A 20,889-nucleotide genomic window follows, 5' to 3' on the forward strand; every position below is an offset into this window, starting at 1 on the left:
TGTTTTCACTTCTTGTTCTCTACATGCTCAATATTTTTCTCTCATCTGATCCTTTCTCCTTGGCTGTAATGATGGGACAGGAGTACTGCCTCCTAAGTCTTCATCTTCTCATAGCTTGTGTTAAAGCAACCTCATTGCTCCATTCCTCCTTGGCAGTATATATGTGTTTATGTTTCTGTATCATCTCCTCTTCTCCCATTCTGTCTGTCCTGTCTATGTGTATATATGTCCATTAATGTGCTATCTCTGATATCTAAATAAAAATAAAACATGGACAGGTTATGAAAAAGTATTGATCTGTACATAGATATGTATATGTACATCTAAAAATAGATATTTGTTGGATGCCTAGTACCTTTTGCTGTGCAAAATTCTTTGTAAGATATTTTTTATGATGTAAAATCACACATTCTTCATTGTAACTGGCCCTTCAAACACTATAAGGAAAGCTTTTTAGCAAAAACCTTAACATTCTCTTCATGAAATTATGTTAGCATCAGCTGTGCTTTGAACTGTTAAAAATGGTAATTTCTATTGAATGTTTTCTTTGGGAGATATTTTGAGTATGTTAAAATAATATCTAGAGAGAAAAAGTAGCAATAATAACATCTGCTATACTTGGAGGGTCTGAGAACATGGATCTGAGTCCATCTGCTGCAGGTCATTGCCTTCCTCTCCTGACATGCAGGCTGCAATGTGAAAAGTTCATGGTACAGAGTACTGCTGGAGGAGGGGAGGAAGCAAATGTTAATGGTTTACTCTTTCCTTTTAGCAGAACCAGCCTTGGAAATTTGTACCAAAATCCCCCCTAGAATTGCAGCTAATACAATCTTTCCCTCCCCCCCAGGTGAGGAAGTACTGATGCATTCCCTGTGTGTGCACTTCTTGTCACCTCTCCAAATGCTTTTTGATGTAGCCTTTGGGTTTTAATATCCTTAGCAACAAACCATTTTTTTTCCCCTAAAATATAATTTTCTTTTTTAGTGCATAAGTTAGACACAGGACTAATTTTCTCTGTGCTGCTAACATATGCCCAGTACATGGAGTAGACTGAGCATGCAGAGTTCATCCACATTCCTGGGTACTAAGAAAAACACTTAGTGCTCAGATTCAGAGCTCTCACAAGACATAATTTCATATTTGTGAGAACTGCAGCAAGGTAGCAGGGAGCTATTTATTACCCATGCACTTCTCAGATAGGCTAAGAAGTGCTGGCCTTAAAATGGTAGCAAGAAAGATTTTAGCAAAACTTTCCAAAGGCAAAGACAGTAAAAGGCTGGGATAGTTTGTGTGCAGAGACCATACATTTTTGGAACTCCATAGCAGATTGATAAACATCTGTCAGGGACCAAGTATTGATTGATATCTTGTAAGTTGCCCTTTCCAATGCTGCAAATTAAAGCTTTTGTGTAGAAGAGCTCAGCTGGAGATAAGTGATGTTGAAGTGAGCCGGCGTGAAACCAGCACTGCTTGTGGCTAGTACATCCAGGCCAGTGGGAGGAAAGATTGACTTCACACCAAGGCACGATGCAAGAACTTCATCCCCAGTACAGCTCCAGAGCTTTGTCTAAGCCCGTGCCTGCCAACATGCTTGCATGAAAGTGCTATGATGGCAGGAGAAGTCTGGCTTGGACCTGTGCTTGACTGGTAGTCCCTTTATATATTCTAGGATGACTCTGGCTGCTCTACATCTGTACTTTTAAAATCATTCTTTTTAATAGGTGTTGCCACATAGCTGGCAAGGTTTCCTATTTTGTGGTGTTTGCACATTCTCCTTCCCAGACAGTTCCACTAATTTCAGATGATGCTGTTGAGTCCAGTGGATATAACTGAAGTAGAAAGTTTTGCCCAACAGCAATAAAGGATGTAAAATTACCATAGCCCCAGTCATGAGGTGTGCTTTTAAAATAAGGAGCAAATGGGATTAATTTAACCCTTACTTTCTTATTTTGGAATTTATTTGTTGTTTTTTTTTACCTTTTTTGTTACTAACAGTGAGGAAGATATTTTCTACAAAAACCTATTTATCTTATTCATTAAGATGGAGGAGTTAAAATGAGTCAATAAATGCAAAGGACAATTTTATGTCTCCAGGTCTCCCAGTATTGTTTTTTATATAAGCTTTGCTCTGAGTTTCTGGCTGCAGGTGTAAACTAGCCAGCAATTCTCAGAGCCCACAGTGTAGCTGTATGAGGGAAGCCAAATTCCAGTGTAGGTTCTATGTTTTTCCATGTGTGTTTGCCTTTTTCAAGGGATGCTATGGTACTACCACAGTGAATGTGTATGGATTGAAATGAAGGTTTGCTGGAAGATGGACTATGGAAGCAGAAAAATGTATTTGTTGGCTAGCATGTTTTAGTTTACAGGCAGTTAACTGTAAAACAACAGCAGGTAAACCAGAACTTGGACAGAAAGGGTTGAAAGATACCGTTAGCGATTTTAATGGAAAGTCATACAATAGGGAGAAATACAGGAGAAAAGAAATGAAAACACAGTTTTGTTAACAGCTTTTTGCGTATTTTTCTCCTAAGGCCTGCTCTGAGAGTGATGTGGTCACAGGAGAACTTGTGGCTTCTTGAAAAGCTGTGTCTGGAGGCTGAAAATCCAGAAAGAAAATAGAAAGAACGGCAAATGCTGATTTCATAGTGTGCATTTATTTTTGAGCTTGTTCTCTTTAAATTTTAGGGAATGTGCCCTGTTGTATTTCGAGTCCTTAAATATACTGAACATTTTGAAGATGTTATAGAAGTGAATGTGCTTAATGGATTTTGAAATAGAAAATGTTGTTTTTAAGTCAGAAGATGCATTACTGGCAAAGTGTATTGTATATTCTTAGTGCGCTATGCAGTGCGGGAAGTCCATTTTGGCAAGAACTGTGTATATGAGGGGTATAAAGTAAGTCACACCTAAAATATCGTTGTGGGGAGGCAAGGCCAGAGGTATTCCTTCATCTCTTCAAGGAGGGTGGGGCCCCGCTTAGCAGGCAGGTTCATGGGTTAATTAGGAGTTCAGGTTTTAGAAGGACTTTCTTCTTTTGCCCACCTGCCATGTACACAGGTGCTTGGTTAGAGCCTTAGCATGGTAAGTGCATGCACAGTCCCTGTTACAGCCTGTGGAGCTGTGCTGTACATGTGGACAGGACGATTCCAGACACAGACCTTTAGCAAACAGCAGCAGCTCTGCGTGTTGAACTGACCAGGGCTGACCTGACTGAGACCACGAGCTGGGGAGAGGCTTGTTCAAAAGGGTCTTTCACTTGCTGAAAAGGGTCTGCTAGGCTGTGCTACTTCCCACCCCACTTCTCTGATGGATTCTCTCTCGCAGGCAGGAATGGCATCTCCTGAAAACCCCGAGCAGCTGATCATTGCCCTGGAACCCGAGGCTGCCTCTATCTACTGCCGAAAGCTCCGACTGCACCAGATGATAGAACTGAGTAGCAGGGCGCCTGTCAATGGTTACAGCCCAAGTGACACCATTGGAACTGGATTCACACAGGGTACTTCATCTATTAACTCACTTATTTAGATTCTTATGCCTGTTTGTTTTGTCCGTGAGGGCTGTTTTCCCACCATTTCTCAATGTCTTTGCTCTCCTGAAATGTTTCAGGCAGCATGAGTTTGCTTTTATAAACTGTGTTGCTGTTTACTGTAGTTAGACTGGTTTAGACATTGATCCAGCAGATACATTAGCATGCACTTGAATTTTAGCACACAGGTAGCTTTGTTGCCTTGCCCTTTTTGGGATCTTGTGGGAGTCTTTCAGTATTTTCACAACAGTGTTTTTCTGCCTTAATTAAAATCAACACTTCATCTTGGGTTGTTTTTTAAATTGAATTTTTTGGGAACAGTTATGTTTGATTAACTGTATTACTGAGGCAGTGGTAAATAACTGGATCTGCAATGAGACATTTTAGTCTGAGGTGTTCCAGACTTTTCAGAGATGCTTTTTGATACCATCTTTATGTACGATACTAATTACTTCCGACACTCAGGGGAACACACTATATTGGAATACAGCAATGAATTTATCTGCTTGGAGAAGAGCAACTAGATATGGCACTTTTGATTTATTGACCTGGGATCAGTTGTTAATATCAGTGTTTGAAGACTGACTTACAGTGAGGGGCAGAGTTTGGACCACGGTGCAAATCCCTTGCCAAAAGTTCTTCCATCACTGAAGATTTTTGAGCTTGGTATCCTAAGTCAGACTGGAGGAAAACACAAGAGAAAAAGAAAAAAGGAAAGTGAAACAGCTGTAGGGTGTGATTGCTGCATAATGCCCAGTTTTCCCATCTGTTAATGGTAACAATTGCACTGATACTGGTGGTGGTGTGCCAGTCTATCCCAGAAGGAATTTTTCAGAAGAATTTGTACTTTATCACATTTGCTAGGTCAAAACAGTACAGGCAAATGGAGGATTAAGCCAGTACAGCTATTCCTGTACTTACTGGAGGGTATGGTTTGCAGTTAGGCAGAGTCACTGCATTATTCTCTCGAGCCCATGCCTCTCCTAGCCAGCACTTGTCAGATCTGTTCAGCGTTATGGAAGCCCACACAGCACAGGGCACAATCCCTTTACAGGACACAGTCCCTTCAGGGGCCCCTCACCTTCTTGTGCCCCTTGCTCTTGTCCTGAACCATTCCAGTTCCATGGGATTTTACAAGAATTCACTTTCAGGCTACACAGGGATTTGCCTCTGTGAAAATAATAATAAAAGAAAAGAGTTTCTCTGGTTCAGGTTTTGAAGCTGGGCAGAATCTGGCAGACCATGTATTTCTGCTAACAGGCTTTTTCTTGGATAGGGGATACCATTCTCCTTATTGACTTTGTAAAAGCTATAGGGGATGAGGAAGGCAAAAGTTTGGAGTGAATTAATTTGGGGTTAGAATTAAAATTTCATAAAGGCATGGCAGGGACCCAAGACAAGCTGAGAACAGATTAAGGAGAAAACCCCTTTAAGTATAAACAGAGAGAAGCACTCCAAGGACCATGTTATTGCTGTGGAATCAAAACAAAAATCTTACTGTCCGTAGTAGCCAGGATAACCTTACTTCAGTCGTAGCTAAAGACTGGCTCTTGTGTTCACTTCCAGCTCACAGGAGTGAATGAAAGGACTCCCATTGACTTCTGGGGGCTCTGTGTCAGGCCCTTGCTTGGACCTTGTGCTTGTTCTGTCATTGCACACTTGGTTGTTTAAGCTCTCGCTGTGTGCTGCTGCGGCAGTGCAGCAAGGTTAATGCAGCTGGTCTGCAGCGTAGGCTCTTCATGGAGAGCTTAGGGGTGCCAGTGGAGCTGCTGGTCTTCTTTTGAGGCTAGGTACTATAGAAATGAGAACCAAAACACGTTTGGTGATTTGCACGTGGCTATTTTCCAAAAGAATGGTATTTTCATACGTGCCAGGGTGCTTCTGTGCTTCTGTTCTTCTGTAGAAGTGCCTTCGAAGGTGAGTGAAGGTTACACAGGGACTTTTTTTTTTTTTTTTTGGATCATTTAGTCACAGAGGCTGATTTAGAAGCATAATAGCAAAGCCTCTCACTACTCTGATCTCTCTTCACAGACTGTTCTGCATCTTTTATGTGTCTAAGTAGCAATTAAGTCTTGTAAGTTAACTGGTTGCTCTAATAGTATTGCTAGATTATTCTTAAATTTTAATTGGTATATATTTAAAATACTATGAGGGACACGCTTGATGATCACTGTGGCTCTAAGAAGTTACAAATCTGAGAAGCAGGGCTTCTGGCAGCTTGTTTTGAGACAGACCAACATCCTGAGAGGCTGAGGAGTCGTCTTTGCCTGAGCACCCAAAGTCAGCAGTTGCTTTGGGAATGGTGGACATTGTCTCCTGGCCGTGGGCATGGGTTGGGTTGGCAGCAGGTTGGGGCTGCTGCCTGGTGACACAGCCTGTACCTGGCAGAACTGGCTGCTAGCCTGACTAGTGCCAGGCAGCTGTTTGAAAATCAGAATATAAAAAAAAAAATAAATCAGACTTGTTTATAGCTTTCATACTAGGATATTTATTTTGAGCTAGTTAGTATCACGGAGGATCCATGTGTCTGAAAAACTCTTTTCCTTCTTTCTAGGAACAATGTTATAATGTTCCTGATTCTAATGCAATAATTTTTTTTCATTTGTTGTGTTAAGAAGTGATACACACAGACTTGTCACCTGCTTGCACTTATTTCCTGCAGCTTATGATATCAACTTCTTCATGCATTCTCATACTTAGTAACTTTTTCTCTGTCAATGACTAGCCAAGGAACACATCCGTCGTAACCGACAGAGTCGTACCTTTTTGGTGGAAAATGTCATAGGAGAGATCTGGTCTGAACTGGAGGAAGGTACTGTCCTTTTTTGAATAAACTTTGCTCTCACTGGTTTTATATTGCAGGCAAACATTGTGCTTCTCACAGAGTATAAATAGGAAAAGAAAAAAGTGCAAGTTTGTGGGCTGCTTTTAGTTACTAAGGCTGAACTTCAATTCTTTATGCTTGAGTAAAATATGGTTTATTAAGGAGATGGTATAAAGGAATTCAGGTTTTAAAATGCAACCAGAATATCCTGCCCCTCTACTCTGCTGTGGTGAGACCTCACCTGGAGTTACTGAGTCCAGCTCTGGAGCCTCCAACACAAGAAGGATGTGGAGCTGTTGGAGCGTGTCCAGAGGAGAGCCACAAAAATGATCAGAGGGCTGGAGCAGCTCTGCTGTGAGGACAGGCTGAGAGATTTGGGGGTGTTCAGCCTGGAGAAGAGGAGGCTCTGGGGGAGACCTTATAACAACCTTCCAGTACCTGAAAGGGGCCTACAGGAAAGCAGGAGAGGGACTATTCACAAGGGTTTGTAGGGACAGGATGAGGGGTAATGGCTTTAAGCTAGAAAAGGGGAGATTTAGGTTAGATGTTGGGAAAAAGTTCTTCAATATGAGGGTGATAGATCACTGGAATGGGCTGCCCAGAGAGGTGGTGGAGGCCCCATCCCTGGAGGAGACATTCAAGATCAGGCTGGATGAGGCTCCGAGTAGCTTGATCTAGTTGGAGATGTCCCAGCTTATAGCAGGGGGGTTGGACTAGATGACCTTTGGAGGTCCCTTCCAGCCCAGACATTCTATGATTTTCCTCAGAATAGGCCTTGTAAATATGCTGTAGCATTAATGTGGTAGTCCACTAGAACGTACACCAGCAGCATGAGCAGTTCCACTAACCTGCTTTTCATCTCTGCTAAATCAAGAGCTATTGACATCTGAATTTCATGTTTGTTGCCAATCATTGCATTATAATTAGTAATAAAGGTCAAGTGTTTAGTGTAGACATCCATGGCTTTCTGTAAGTCATTATCTCTCATGGTGGTAATGCCCCTGAGAAGCTTTTGCTGATTTTTTTTTTCTTTTGCTGTTGTGGTAAAAGAAGCTTTTGCTGATTTTTTTTTTTTTTTTCTTTTGCTGTTGTGGTAACACTGATGTAAATACTGCTTGGCTATTCCTTTGGCAAACTAGGTGACCGCTACATCGTTGTAGACAGTGGAGGAGGCACAGTGGATATAACTGTCCATCAGATCAGGCTCCCTGAAGGACATCTTAAAGAGTTATACAAGGCAACAGGTAATGTCACTTCCACTGCTTGCTTTATATATGGAATATTTGGACTTGTCAGTGAAGGAAATGTATGCCTTTGTTATTCACTACATTTCACTACCAGTCCTTCCTGAAATGAGACTAGCATTCAATATGAGTATAACCTAATTGCTGTCAGCAGACATGTCTAAATCATTTAATGCTTCTGATATTTTTGGATTGTAAACCTCACACTGGGAGAGGAAGAAGCTGCCTTCTTCAGTGTTACTCACTCCCATTCAGACCGTGACCTCCTGCCATGGTCCTGGTCTGATTTCTGCTAGTGTACTTGTCATTGTCCTATCCTTTGAGAGGTCATCTGTGTATTGCTGCTCTGTCAGGGTATTGAGAGATGTACTGTGGAGATCTGAATAGCTGAGTGCTACAACGAGATCCTTGTGAAGGGATCAGTGGCAGAAGTTTCCCTAGACTTAAGGGGAATCTTATGTATTTCTTTAATTTCACAGAGATTGTAACAAGGAGGGTCTACCATCCCATGGGAAAATGCCCAATGATTGGTCCACCACAGAGATATGAAGTGCAATTCCTTGAATGATATTGCTTCCTGGACTCCAGATCCCCTTTGACTTTGTGTAGTGGCTAAGCTGTTAAGCACATGGGTCAGCGTGTCATTTTGTTGCTGTGTCTCTTTACCAGTATAATCTTGATCTGTATGGTTCCTCACTGAGTCTTCTTGGTCTTGATGCCTGTAAGACTTACCTCAGGAAACAACCTAGTTAGAGCAAATGGGACAGTGGACAAATACCTCAAGTCTGTCTACTAAATATGAGTCCAACCCACACCCCCTCACGTGTGGATAAGGAGGCAGTTTCCTTTACTTCATGAAATAAAACTGCTTGTCTTTTATAGTGCTAGTATTACAGTGACTGCAGTGGCATAGGAGTAAAAGTGAGGGAGAGGTAAGTTTCTGTTCTGTATTAGACCAACTGTTAGGAAAGATACCTCTTTCTGTAGACCTTCTCCCATGACAGTAGTAGTGTCAATCTGATGTGTATTTGGTCAGCTTGATATCTCATAAGCAGTTCAGAATGCTAAAGCTGTGTTTTGTTTGTAATACAGGTGGGCCGTATGGTTCTCTAGGTGTGGACTATGAATTTGAGAAGCTCCTGTGTAAAATATTTGGAGAAGATTTTATTGAACAGTTTAAAATCAAGCGTCCTGCTGCCTGGGTAGATCTGATGATAGCATTTGAGTCCCGTAAACGGGCAGCAGCTCCAGACAGGACCAATCCACTAAACATCACTCTACCTTTCTCCTTCATTGACTATTACAAGAAGTTTCGAGGTCACAGTGTAGAACATGCCTTGAGGAAAAGCAAGTGAGTAGACAATTGAACCCAAATGGATGTTGAATTAAGTACCAGTAGCAAAGAGAAATAACTAAAATATCCTTATTACATGTAGACTGAGATAATTATGTAAAAATATAATATAAGGATGAGAAAATGGGATTGTCTGAAGTGCAGTTTCCAGAATGAAAACTTCTATCTCTTGGAAAAGGTTTCCTGTGCAAGTCTTGATCTCTTCTGGCATCGCTTTCCGTGACTGCTGTTAGGCCACCACTCCATCCCTTCCCTGAATTTGACCATACATAAGTTTTGAGTTCCTTACATGTTAATTAGGAATATCAGATCAAATACAGAATTTGATGGCTAAAAGTTAGTTACCTAGAACCTCAATTTTTAGTGGCCTGGGCCCTGGAACAAGTCCAAGATCTTGAGTAAGATGTGTGAATATATTCATGGCTTGGGGAAAGTTCCTGACAGTATCAGACCACTCGTGTAAACACGTAGTACTGCACGAAGCTCTGCAAGGGGAAAGCATTCTTCTTCTGAAGTGATGGCAAGCTTTCCTCTGGTATTTTACCAATCAGGTAATTTGCTCAGTCAGTGGGGAGTAGTAGGTAATCCCCTTCAGGGATTTTTATTCATGGTTTTTCAGTATGAAGAAGGCACCCTAAATGACAAGATCATGGCCTGCTGTAGAAAATGAAGTAAGAGAAAGTAGAAGTGGTTATTTTGCATCTTTTGAAATGATGTACCATGGGAAACCTGGAGATAATAGCATGGAAGAGAATGCACAAGAGAGCCCATGAATCTGGGTTAGAATGCTTGGGGCCTGTGAACAGAAGATGTGATAGTTAGTGTCTGTACCTTGGCTTCTCTCTGCATTTTTTGATCCTGTGAATGCAGAGTGTAGCATGCAGGCTGAAACTCCTGCATCTTTTCCTATAGTTATTGGTTGGATGTATTTTAAGCCTTAATGACTTGGAATCCATCTCAGAGTCACTTCCAAAGTAAGATGGAGGTTCTCAAATCATTAAAAATTTCTGGAAATTTTCCCCTTTACAAGACCATCTCTTTCTTATTAATAGTCTTAATGGTGACTCTCAGAGGAAATGCTAAATGTTCCCTTCAAATAAAATGAAATTAATTGGCTGATGAGATAGAATCACAGAATGGTTTGGGTTGGAAGAGCCCTTTGAAGGTCATCTAGTCCAACCCCCCTGCAGTCATCAGGGACAAAAGAGTAGAAACACAATGTCCACGAATGAAGATGAGATTACTGAGCTATATGGCTGTGTATCAGTGGTGGGATACATAGTGCCTGCATTCATTTAACAAACATTATGCCTCATTAAAAATGCTGTGCTCCCTTCTGCCTCCTGAGGCTTCCCATACTTGCTTGCTTTCCTTGTGTCTTTCCAGTGGCTTTGGCCTGCTGCTGCTGTAATCTAAATGTTGCCCTTCTGGGGATGCATCAGTGCTGTTTCAGATGAGCGAGCACTGGATTTTCTGCCAGCTGTTTCAGGAAGCAGCTGAGCATTCATAATGCTACACCAGGCAATCAGGCAAAGAAAACAACAATTAGGCAACCAAAAATAACAATTGTCGCTTGAAATTTTGCATTGCTGTGGTCAGTGTGGAGGTAGGGTAAGGTGAGGCACTCTCTTCCAAGTAAAATGGCTGCAGATTCTGTTGTCTCATTCCTTTATTTATTTAGGGTGCCTTGTGAGTGCTTGCCTGTTTCTTGCAGCTCAGCTGTACTGTTTTAATGCCCTTTCAAACTGTTCTTTTGCAGCGTGGACTTTGTGAAGTGGTCCTCCCAGGGAATGCTGAGGATGAGCCCGGATGCAATGAATGCTCTTTTCAAACCTACAATTGACCAGATCGTTCAGCACCTTAGTATGTATCTGGTGTGGTTCCACTTCCTGCCTGAGCTGGAGCTGAAGCTTTGCTTACCTGTTTTAAACTAGTGACTGGAATTAAAGTCAAACCACCACCCTATTACACATGAAATGTGGGCAAGGAATTTAGTTCTGAGGTTTGTAGTTATCTACAAAGCAGTCAGGAAAAGAATAGAAGTGAGGGAGGTCACCTTAACACATATTCCTACCTAGTCCTAGTCCTAGTGACTGAATGTGTTTCAGTCTTGTTTGCTGCCTGTGCTTCAGTTGCTCTCTCCTTCCAGGACTGCAAGCATTCAGAAGGCTGAAATGCAGTGATTAACCCAGATCCTGCTTTGGTTTTTCCTGTTTCAGGCAACAACTAATGCCAGAGATGTAACTAGTTTGTGATTACTCCTGCTCTTAAGACTTTTAGTTCATTCATCAGTGGAAGGTCACATTTGTTCTTGACCATTCAAATCACTGACATCTCTAAAACACAAATAGTAAATGATGCATCATGGCAAAAGTACTTCCAGGCTTGGCTTAAGCAGCACTGAATTTATTTCCCCAGGAATGGAAAATGACATAGGCTTATTGGGAAATTTGTTACTTAAAGTCTTCCTGGTGGAAGATTGGATTTGTATCAAGTAGAGTATAATACATGTACTGAGCAAAGTATTGCTGTTCTGCATGTTACAAAGCACTAATTGAACTATATTTGGAATGGATATCTAGCTTTGCTCACTGTATGTGAGGAATTATTAGGTAAATTTCAGAGGTCACAACTTAGTAAGACAAGTGGTGCAGAACAGCTTATATGTGAGCAGGGAGGTAGAGGTTTAGAAGTACAATAGTTGTGACAGGTAACTCAAGTCATGCTGCCTCAGTTTTTTGAGCTAAGGGTGAGCCTACAACTGAAATGTATGATTTTCTTGAAGGTGGGGGATGTGGGCTTAAGCTTTTACACCAGCAAAAATGTAAGGAGGTATAATTTTGCAGATGGTACTCATTGTGATTAAGGTGTTTGGGTCAGAAATAATAAATGAATTTAAAATGAGGTGACTTATCTGGAGTTCAATAAAGAGTATGGGAATTGGTTAGGTTTGGGAATTTCCCACTGTTTTTTGAAACAACGAGGTGATGGTGTCTGGTTCCCTACAAGCCATGTGACTGGCCAGATTTCTCTGCAAGAAATCCACGTCTCCTTTTAATGGTAGAAGCTAAATAAAAAATATTTTAAAATGCTGCTTCAGAAATATTGTATGCTTTGAGGTAAGTTTCCATTCACAGGGAAATAGAGTACAGAAGAGACTGCAGAAGTGGAACTGGTGCATGCTGAGAGTGGCAGTGGCGGTGCGGGCACAGATGTGGCAGTTCCAGATCTTGTGCACGTGGGTGGGACATTCACTGCGCTCGGGCGTTGGGAGTTGCACCTGCATTGCCTTGTCACGGGGGATTTCTCCTGACTGAATGGCCTCTCTTTCTGTTCAGGTGACGTGTTCGATAAGCCAGAGGTGACCAATGTCAAGTTCCTGTTCCTGGTGGGCGGCTTCGCCGAGTCCCCCTTACTCCAGCAAGCCGTGCAGAGCGCGTTTGGTTCGAGGTGCCGGGTCATCATCCCTCAGGATGTGGGGCTGACTATCCTCAAAGGAGCTGTCCTCTTCGGCCTAGACCCTGCCGTCATCAAAGTGCGGCGCTCCCCTCTCACCTACGGCGTGGGCGTGCTCAATCGCTTCGTGGAGGGCAGGCACCCCCCGGAGAAGCTCCTCGTCAAGGACGGCACGCGCTGGTGCACCGACGTCTTTGACAGGTTCATCTCGGCCGACCAGTCCGTGGCCCTGGGAGAAACTGTGACGCGCAGCTACACGCCTGCCAAGCCCTCCCAGCTGGTCATAGTGATCAATATCTACAGCTCTGAGCAGGAGAGTGTGGGCTTCATCACCGAGCCCGGGGTGAAGAAGTGCGGCACCCTGCGCCTGGATCTCACGGGGACTGATGCTGCTGTGCCAAACCGGCGGGAGATCAAAACCCTCATGCAGTTTGGGGACACTGAAATCAAAGCCATGGCCATTGATGTTGCCACCTCTAAAAGTGTCAAAGTTGGTATTGATTTCTTAAACTACTAACAGCCCGTTTTCCCCACCACAGCCTGTTTGTGAGACTGATCTTCCACTAGTCTGTTTTTTGACTTTCGTATATCACGTAATCCACCTGAATTTCAGCAGGCTATATGAGAACAGCTAGTAAGGTGGGGTATGTCCTGTGTGTGCCCTTTCATGACCAAAGGCTGGATTTTGAAAGACCCTTAAAGTTTCGGGAGTGTAAGTTCCAGAGGTAGTAAAAGTTTCCAAGTTATTCAAGCATGCTTAAAGATCTAACTTTATTAAGTAAATACTGATTATTATTGGGTCCTGAAGATTAGCTAAAGATATAAAATCATAATCTCTTTGCCTTGTTCTTGTTCTTCCTCTTCCTCCCAAAAAAAAAAAAAACTCAATAACTCAGGTGGTTGTTGTGGGATGTGTGTCTATGTGAGGTAGCTGTTCAAACAGCACCATCCTCTGGCAATGGGAACAAATTAGTACTCTATGGTATTTTGATTTTAACCCTGTGCTTTCAAAATTTTAGGTGCTGAAAATCAGTGACTTAAATGGGAGCTGAGTTTCTTAAACTCTGAGATCATGCTGAAAAGAAAATCCTCAGAAGTCCTTAAAATTAGATTTAGGGGATATATATATATGTATAATATATATATATATGAGGAGTCTAATATTGATTACTCTGGTTTGAAACCAGACCTTTATTGCCAAGGCTCTTGAAGCAAGCCGTTGGATTAAGTAGCTAGCATTACCCTCATTATACTTTGGAAAGTTACTAAGAAGGAAGCCATTTCCTTTTTGGGTCTTCTAAACCTATTTTATTAGAATAGTTGAGGTTGGAGGGGTCATCTATTGACTATCCAGTCCAACCTCTCAGCTCTAAGCAATGTCAGCTAAAGCAGGATGCTTTGTCCAGTTTTGAATATCTCCAAAGATGGAGATGCCTGAACTCTGGGTAGCCTGTTCTAGTATTTGACTGCAAAGCAGGTTTTTTTCACATTTAAAAGGAATTCCCTGTGTTTCACTTTGTGCCCATTGCCTTTTGTTCCTTTGCTGGATACCTCTGAGATGTCTGGTTCCATCTTCTTTGCTTTCTTCTCTCAGGCATTTTTACACATTCCTAGCATCCCCTGAGCCTTCTTGAGTCTAAACAGTCTCAGGTCTCTCAGCCTCTGCTCACATGACTGATTTTCCAGTCCCTTAATCATCTTCATGACACTTTGCTGGTCTCAGTCCAGTATGTCCGTATCTCTCTCGTACTGGGAAGCACAGAACTGCACCTGGCACTCCAGATGTGCTCTCACCAGGCCTGAATAAAGAGGAATAATCACTTTCCTTGACCTGCTGGCAATACCCTTCCTAGTGCAGCCCGGGAGGCTGTTTTCATTCCTTGATATGAGGACACATGAGTTGCTGGCTTATGCTCAACTTTGTCTCTACCAAGACCCTGAGGTCTTTTTCTGCCCAGTCAGTTATTCCTCCCTTGGTTCAGGACTTTGTATTTCCCTTTGTTGAACTTAATGAAGTTCCTGTCCGCCCATTTTTCCAGCCTGTTGAGGTCCCTCTGACCCATCTGGTTTATCAAGCACTTCTCCGAGTGATTATATTTCTTTTCTTACTAACCCGTGTGTTAAGATTTGAGTCTGGTTAGATACTGTCTGTCCAGACAGATTTAAACAACTTAGAAGGGAGAAAACGTCCAGATCAGAAGTACCATAATATACGTTGTGTAGGAAAGATTTTAATTGAGGAAAATATATATAGGCTGGGTTGAGTTGAATGGCCAGCAAAGTGGAAGGCAGAAGCCAAGAGAATGAAATTACAAATAGCATTAAATAAAACATCGTTTATATGGCTGTGAGGACACAACTCTAACACAGGTGAGATACTATGGTAGTCATGGTAGCATCTTGTTTTCCAAATAGTAAGTTTCTGAAAATGTTTTCTGAAGTTCTTTGACCTTGAAAATTTCTTCTGCAACTGGAACAGTTTTTATTTTGCAGAATGCTGCAGGTGGATAACTTCTGAATCTGATACAGTCTGTATCTGCCATGAGCTGGCAACTTCAGATTCAAATCCAAATTCCACTCCAAATTGGCAAACTGATACTAACTTGTAGAATCACCCTAAAATACTGACACTTCCAGAGCATTTATACACAGCTGCCTGATTACCTGCTGGAATTCATTACAGTTTTGAAATGTTAATTGTTAAATTAAACTTTCTTTTCTAATAAGTTTAGCATGGGTTAAATCCATTACCAACACTTTTGGGAAATGAAAGCTTTATCAGTTATTTCACTAATTTATGTTCCAGTCCTGCACTTCAGCTTTCTGTGTTTAGCCTGGAGTTTTGTCACAGTAAAGAGCTGCAGAACTACTACATGATGTTGCATTTTACCATTGAATTTTCTGTGTCTCCTGCAGAATTTCCTAGTTGAATGTGAAATCTGTTCTGCATTCAGCTTTAAAAAAAAATAAAAAAATAAAGAAAAAGGACTATGGAGAATGCTAGTCACAGTATCTGCCTGGATATTTTCTATAATTGCCAAGTGAGCTTGCTAGCATTCAGTTTCCTGCTGCCTGCTAAATGCTTTAAAAGCTAAGTCCTGGGATTTTTTTTGTGTGTTGCTTTCCATGGTTTACAAACAAGAGAAACTTTAAGATGAGTTACGAACAATATAATTTTATGTATATACAATATTTAAATATTGTACAGACTCTTTCTTTCTACAGTGCTATTTTCTTGTATAAAAATGCTCTTTGCCTCTGTTGATTTCATTCAGCCGTTAATTTTAAATAACATAGTTTCTCAATCAGCTTCTGTAATTATAGGCTTTTAAAGATGGTAAGATATGAAATGTAAAAGGCTGATCATATAATAATAGGAAAGAAACGTTGGTGTGTCAGAGAATACAACATTCTTCCTGCAATGCAAGTCATACCAGTTAAGCGTATTACACAGATGCACTAGTATGTTGCTGGGATTTTAATTTCTTTGTTTCAGATGGTGACCGTTCCATCTCCAGCAGTTCATCATAATAATGGATGAATTCTCCTGTAAAACTGAGCTGAAAATTAGGTTGTATGATCTGGATATGCAGCTCCTTCACTAGGCTTTTGGGGTTTTATTAAGAATCTTCTCTAATTTTAAAAAAAAAAAAAAAGAAACAAAACAAAGATAAAAACCAAACACAAAACTACTTTCCAAAGCCAGGCAACACTGATGTATTGTAGCTGTAGGTAAGACCCAGCCTCTGTCTACCACTACCACCTACCAAAGGACAATAATTCTTAAGGAGAAGTAGGCTTCAGTGGTTTTACATCTCACATGAAACGGAATCGGTCCAATTCTGCACAGATTTGTTTCCGGTGGCCTCATGTTAAAACAGAATTTGGTCTAATAAATGGTTGCAACCTCCCCCTCTGCCCTCTGAAGAGGAGGTGAACTCCAAGCTAGATCAGGTGACCCCTGAGTTTTTGTGCTGTTTTCAGCCTGTCTGCAGGCAGTGCTAGGGTGGATTCTGCAGCTCTTTAGTACAGTTCCCCACACAGTAGCGATTCTCTGCCCTTTCTTATTCACCTTTTGTAAGATCCCACCTGGATCCAAGCAGGGGTTTGTTGCTGAATTTACTGTGATTGCAAAATGTGCACATTTTTGCACTTCTTCATTCAGTCTGATGAGAGCACTATCAAGCTTATCTTTGCAGGGCACTGAACTACTGAACAAACTCCCAGCTGTCCTTGTCACCCTTTTTAAATCTAAGAATGGAAAATTAGCTTGTCTAAGGAATTAGAATTGTAAGTAGAATATTATGCTGTGGTCTGTAGTCTATAACCCAGTTAAGATTTTACACTGTAAGTGGCATGTGGATGCCCACTTTGATAAAGGATGTTAGGCTGTAAAATCAACATGAAATTTATTAGGAAATGAGTCAGTTTTAGAATAGTAGTTCTGATACTTTTGCGGGAGATTCTCTGCAAAGCAATTTTTTGGTAGGGATTTCAGATGACATTGTGCAGCTTGATGTTGAAAAGACAAGGCCTGCTATCCTTGGGAAAAGCAGAAGGTCTTGGCAGAAGTTCTGCTCTAAGCAGCAGTGTGCAAGTTTGGGTCCAAGTTACTTAAGTCTAGGCTGAAAGTTAGCAGCTAATTGTGATGGAATGATTAATTGTGCTAGAATATGGTAAATGTGTGGTGATGGCTAGGACAGTTTACATTGGTATGACCATGCCAATATTTACATACAGGAGTTTTAATGCATTATTATGAGAAGGCTAATTATATATTGCAGAGATTTAATCGCCAAGATAAGCTGCATATTTATGATATGAAGTGGCTTAAGCAGATGAATAGTATAAAAGTTGTTGGGCATAATGTCACAGTACTCACCTGCTTGAAATAGTCTTAAACTCTATTATGAAACCAACCATTGTGGTCTTGTTCACCTCTGTGCAAGATAAATTCAGATTTCACTGATGTTCGGAGCTGTTCACAACTTGTCTGGATTGTATCTTGAGTGTTCTTGTGTCTTCAATCATGTCAAATAAAATACCATAAAACTAATTTTTCTTTTGGGTGTTGCTGTTTTTATGAAAATGTTTATAAAAAGAAACCTAATTTGATATGAAAGTGAGAAAGGCCAGGTAGTTTTACTTGCATTTGGATGCTCCTTCACACATGTAACTGAGCACAAGGGACACCAACCATATGTACTGCTTATGAGATATCTTCAACTTTTCAGATGTGTGGACACCTAGAGTCTTTGCCAGGGGCTTCCAGGCTCCTGTGCAGCCCCCACAACTCTTCAACAAGAGGCTGCTGTATTTTTATGTCACTTGTGTACTTTCTAGGGGGACTCTGTATGTGTCCAAGATAGAAGTCCACTGCTGGTTATTACTCAGTTTCCACCAAAGTCTGTGTAGCTCCGAGTAGGGCGTGGGTTGGAGTTAAGACAGAAAGACTTTGTGCAATACCAAAAGCAGATTAGGTATTTTCTGTAATGATGCTCTGAGAGAGACAGGAAATCAAATATCAAAAGTGATATGTCGTAGAAGACTGTTGTCTCTTAGGCCTTGCCAAAGGCTGGTTTGTTGTTGAAGTTGTATTAGCAAGCCAATCAGCTGGCCAATAACCAGGTCTGTTTGCATGAGACTACATTTTTCTTTTGTGTTAATAGATCTAGGAAAGTTTAGTGAGGTCCAGCTGCACTGAAAAAAGCTTGTGTAAAAGTTTGTGCCATATTATATTTTTCTGCTAACTGTTGCAGACCATGACCCTCTGAAATTCCCTGGTGTTGGCACTGGCCATGGGGACGAGCCAGCCGCGTACGTGACCTCAGCCTAGGGAGCTGCTCAGACCCAAAGGTGCAGAGCATGAGCTGAGATGCGTAGCAGCCACTACACCCCAACTTCCACCCGTTTGCTGCAATGAAGATGTTTTACAAGTGCTTTATGACTATAATTATAAACACCATCCTAATAGGCTAGGTACTGTATTTAACTTGTAATGAACTTGATTTCAGCTAAACATTCAATTAATGTTACCAGTACAATGGGAAATATAATTACAGTCTTCAGAGACACATTAAGAACCAAATTTTGCTTTCAGTGTTCTAGTGCATTGCTCTGATTTCCAGGGGAGTTTCATGTATTGGCATTCAGAACTTGGTCCTTTCACTGGACTTTTTAGGGTTTACTTCTGTGAATGCTTATATTTCAGGTTTTGTCCCCATCTTGATAGGAAGGAGTTTATATAAATTGTTGGTTCTGCCCAGATCACATAAATTCTTACTGAAATTTGCAGACGGTGTTTTCATGTTAATAGCTGTAGAATAAAACAATTTCTAAACAACCTCCATGACAACAGCACCCACCTTCCCCAAAGAGATTCTCTTTCAAAAGGTTCCTGAGCAGCTACATTAAACACCACCCAGACACCTGTCATGAAGACCATGGTTTCGGAGTCCCCTTAGTGCAAGGGTTGCCTGATTTCCAAGAGATGCAGCTTGGATAAATGGGTAAGAACTGCAGATGCTTTGTGTAACTGGTATTTGCCAACCTCATTAGGTATGCTGGAAAACTTGTGTTTTTTTAGGAATAGATTCTGGTTTATTAGCTTTCATCCCTTGCTGTGTTCTAACCCAAAGAAACATTTTTGTGGTGGGACAGCGGTAGAGTGACAAGAAGGTATTGAGGGGACAGCATTGGGTGCTTTTTCCCCTGCAAATTAGAGATCTGAAAGTGGGTATTCAAACAGAAGGAAGAAGTTTGTACTACAGCCTGTGCAGCTCTACAAATGTAAAGCTAATTTCTTGCAGCGAAAACTGTCTTAATGTCATCTTGAAAATCCATCACAGGCACTATGGGGAGTGCTGAGTAGCCTCTGGGAGGTGGTGGTGTTCACGGTGTATTTGGGATGTATGAGTTCACAACAATTCTGTTTTCATACATGTGACTTAACATGTGGCTGTGCTCATGGATAAGAAGATGATCTCAACATCACTAAGCAGATGAGCATATACCTCACTGGTATAAAAGGACTAAGTGCAGGATACTTCATTAACTGCAAACGTTTTTCTGCAGACTGAGAAATTCTGTATCTTAAGATTCTTTGTTCAACATAAAATTGTGTAGGTATCAGCTATAATTTTGGAGTAGTATCTATTTTCTTATTTTTCAGGGACTGTACTAATAGGGAAGTTTAGTGGATGGTAGATCCCAGGAGCCCTGGCTTTGTGCCTAAAGCAGAAGTCATCAAACTAGGACCTAGTGTTCACTACTGTGTAATGGTAAAAAGTTGGTTTAAGACCTTGGTAAATGGCGGCTACTATGGTCCCATCAGTGCCCACAGGTGAGCTTACAAAAGCATGAAGAAATGTAAAATACAATATAAGCTTACTTGGAATATTGTGTGCTGCAGCTGGACCACCGAGTAAACGGAGGGCGATACTGGGCGGAGAGTAAGGAAGGCAAAGGAATGGGCTGGAGAGGTGTGTAATGAGGATCTGGACGTGGGAGGACGGAGGCATTGGTGTGCTCCAGCAGGAGCTGAAGATCAGGGAAAGTTTCAAACCAGAAAGCATCGGTGAGACTGACAGCTGTGGATGCCAGAGTTTGTTACAGTGCAGCAATCCAAGGAGTAACAAAGGTGACACTCCCTTTCCTAGGGACAGCAGGGAGTGTTTCCTGCCCCCGAGCAATAAGCTCTGCACCTCTGGTAGGAGCTTCCGCCTGCCGCCCGCTGATAAGAGCGGTCCCCAGGCTGAACGTGCTTCCGCTGGAGCACAGAGAGCAGCCTCAGCACTGACCTGCTGCTGCTCCCCCACGGGCACTGCCTGCCCTGCCTGTGCCGCCGCTGCGGTGTGCCAGCACGTACCAAGGCTCTGCTTAAAGCACTGCAGGGTGAGCTCTTCTTCATGCACCTTTTACGTTTTTTACTGACAACAAGGTCAGCATTTAAATTTATTTGTTGTTTATTTTGGTTTTGCCTTAGAGGTGAGACACATGAGGTTGAAGATCAAAACGTGCCACCCACTGGAATGCTACAGGACTGGGGGTTCTTGCCAAAATACACTGATTGCATCCCACAGCAACACTTATAATTTCCCTCCTTCAGAGTCAGGTAGTATATAGTATTAATTGTGGCTTTAGATTTTTTCCCTTTTTTTCTTCTGTCTCACTGTGCAGACCCATCCAGTATTGCTGACTGCAGCTCCAGCTCTCAGAGCATCACAGGAGATGCCTGTAGCTGGAGGGGACCTCAGACATCAACTACATCTTACCTTCCTTGCTGCAAAACAATGATACTTCTGCTTCAGCTACCCCCAGCTTTTGTTTGCCCTGGTTTTAAACCCTCTGATGCTGCAATGGTGCTACCTGCCCATGCACTTTGTGACTTGTTGTCCTCACCTTTCTGAAGTTTTTCATAATATCCACTCTGACTCTGTGACTGTCCTACCCCTAGAGGACATGGAAACATTTCATCTCATTCCTG

At 41.8% G+C, this 20,889-nt stretch overlaps 1 protein-coding gene across 1 annotated transcript; it reads left to right on the forward strand.

Annotated features, from left to right (window-relative positions):
* Window positions 1-2,685: 2,685 nt before the first annotated feature.
* HSPA12A (heat shock 70kDa protein 12A) lies at window positions 2,686-12,935 on the forward strand (the record flags this gene model as incomplete). The annotated part of the gene is made up of 7 exons (XM_008939071.1): window positions 2,686-2,748; window positions 3,325-3,496; window positions 6,252-6,338; window positions 7,490-7,594; window positions 8,687-8,945; window positions 10,708-10,811; window positions 12,287-12,935. Coding segments are annotated over 7 exons (1,425 nt in total), but the record flags the coding sequence as incomplete, so codon positions are not given.
* Window positions 12,936-20,889: the final 7,954 nt, after the last annotated feature.

Source organism: Merops nubicus, unplaced genomic scaffold (assembly GCF_000691845.1).
Source record: "Merops nubicus isolate BGI_N331 unplaced genomic scaffold, ASM69184v1 scaffold1924, whole genome shotgun sequence".
In the NCBI taxonomy this organism is placed as follows: Eukaryota; Metazoa; Chordata; class Aves; order Coraciiformes; family Meropidae; genus Merops; species Merops nubicus.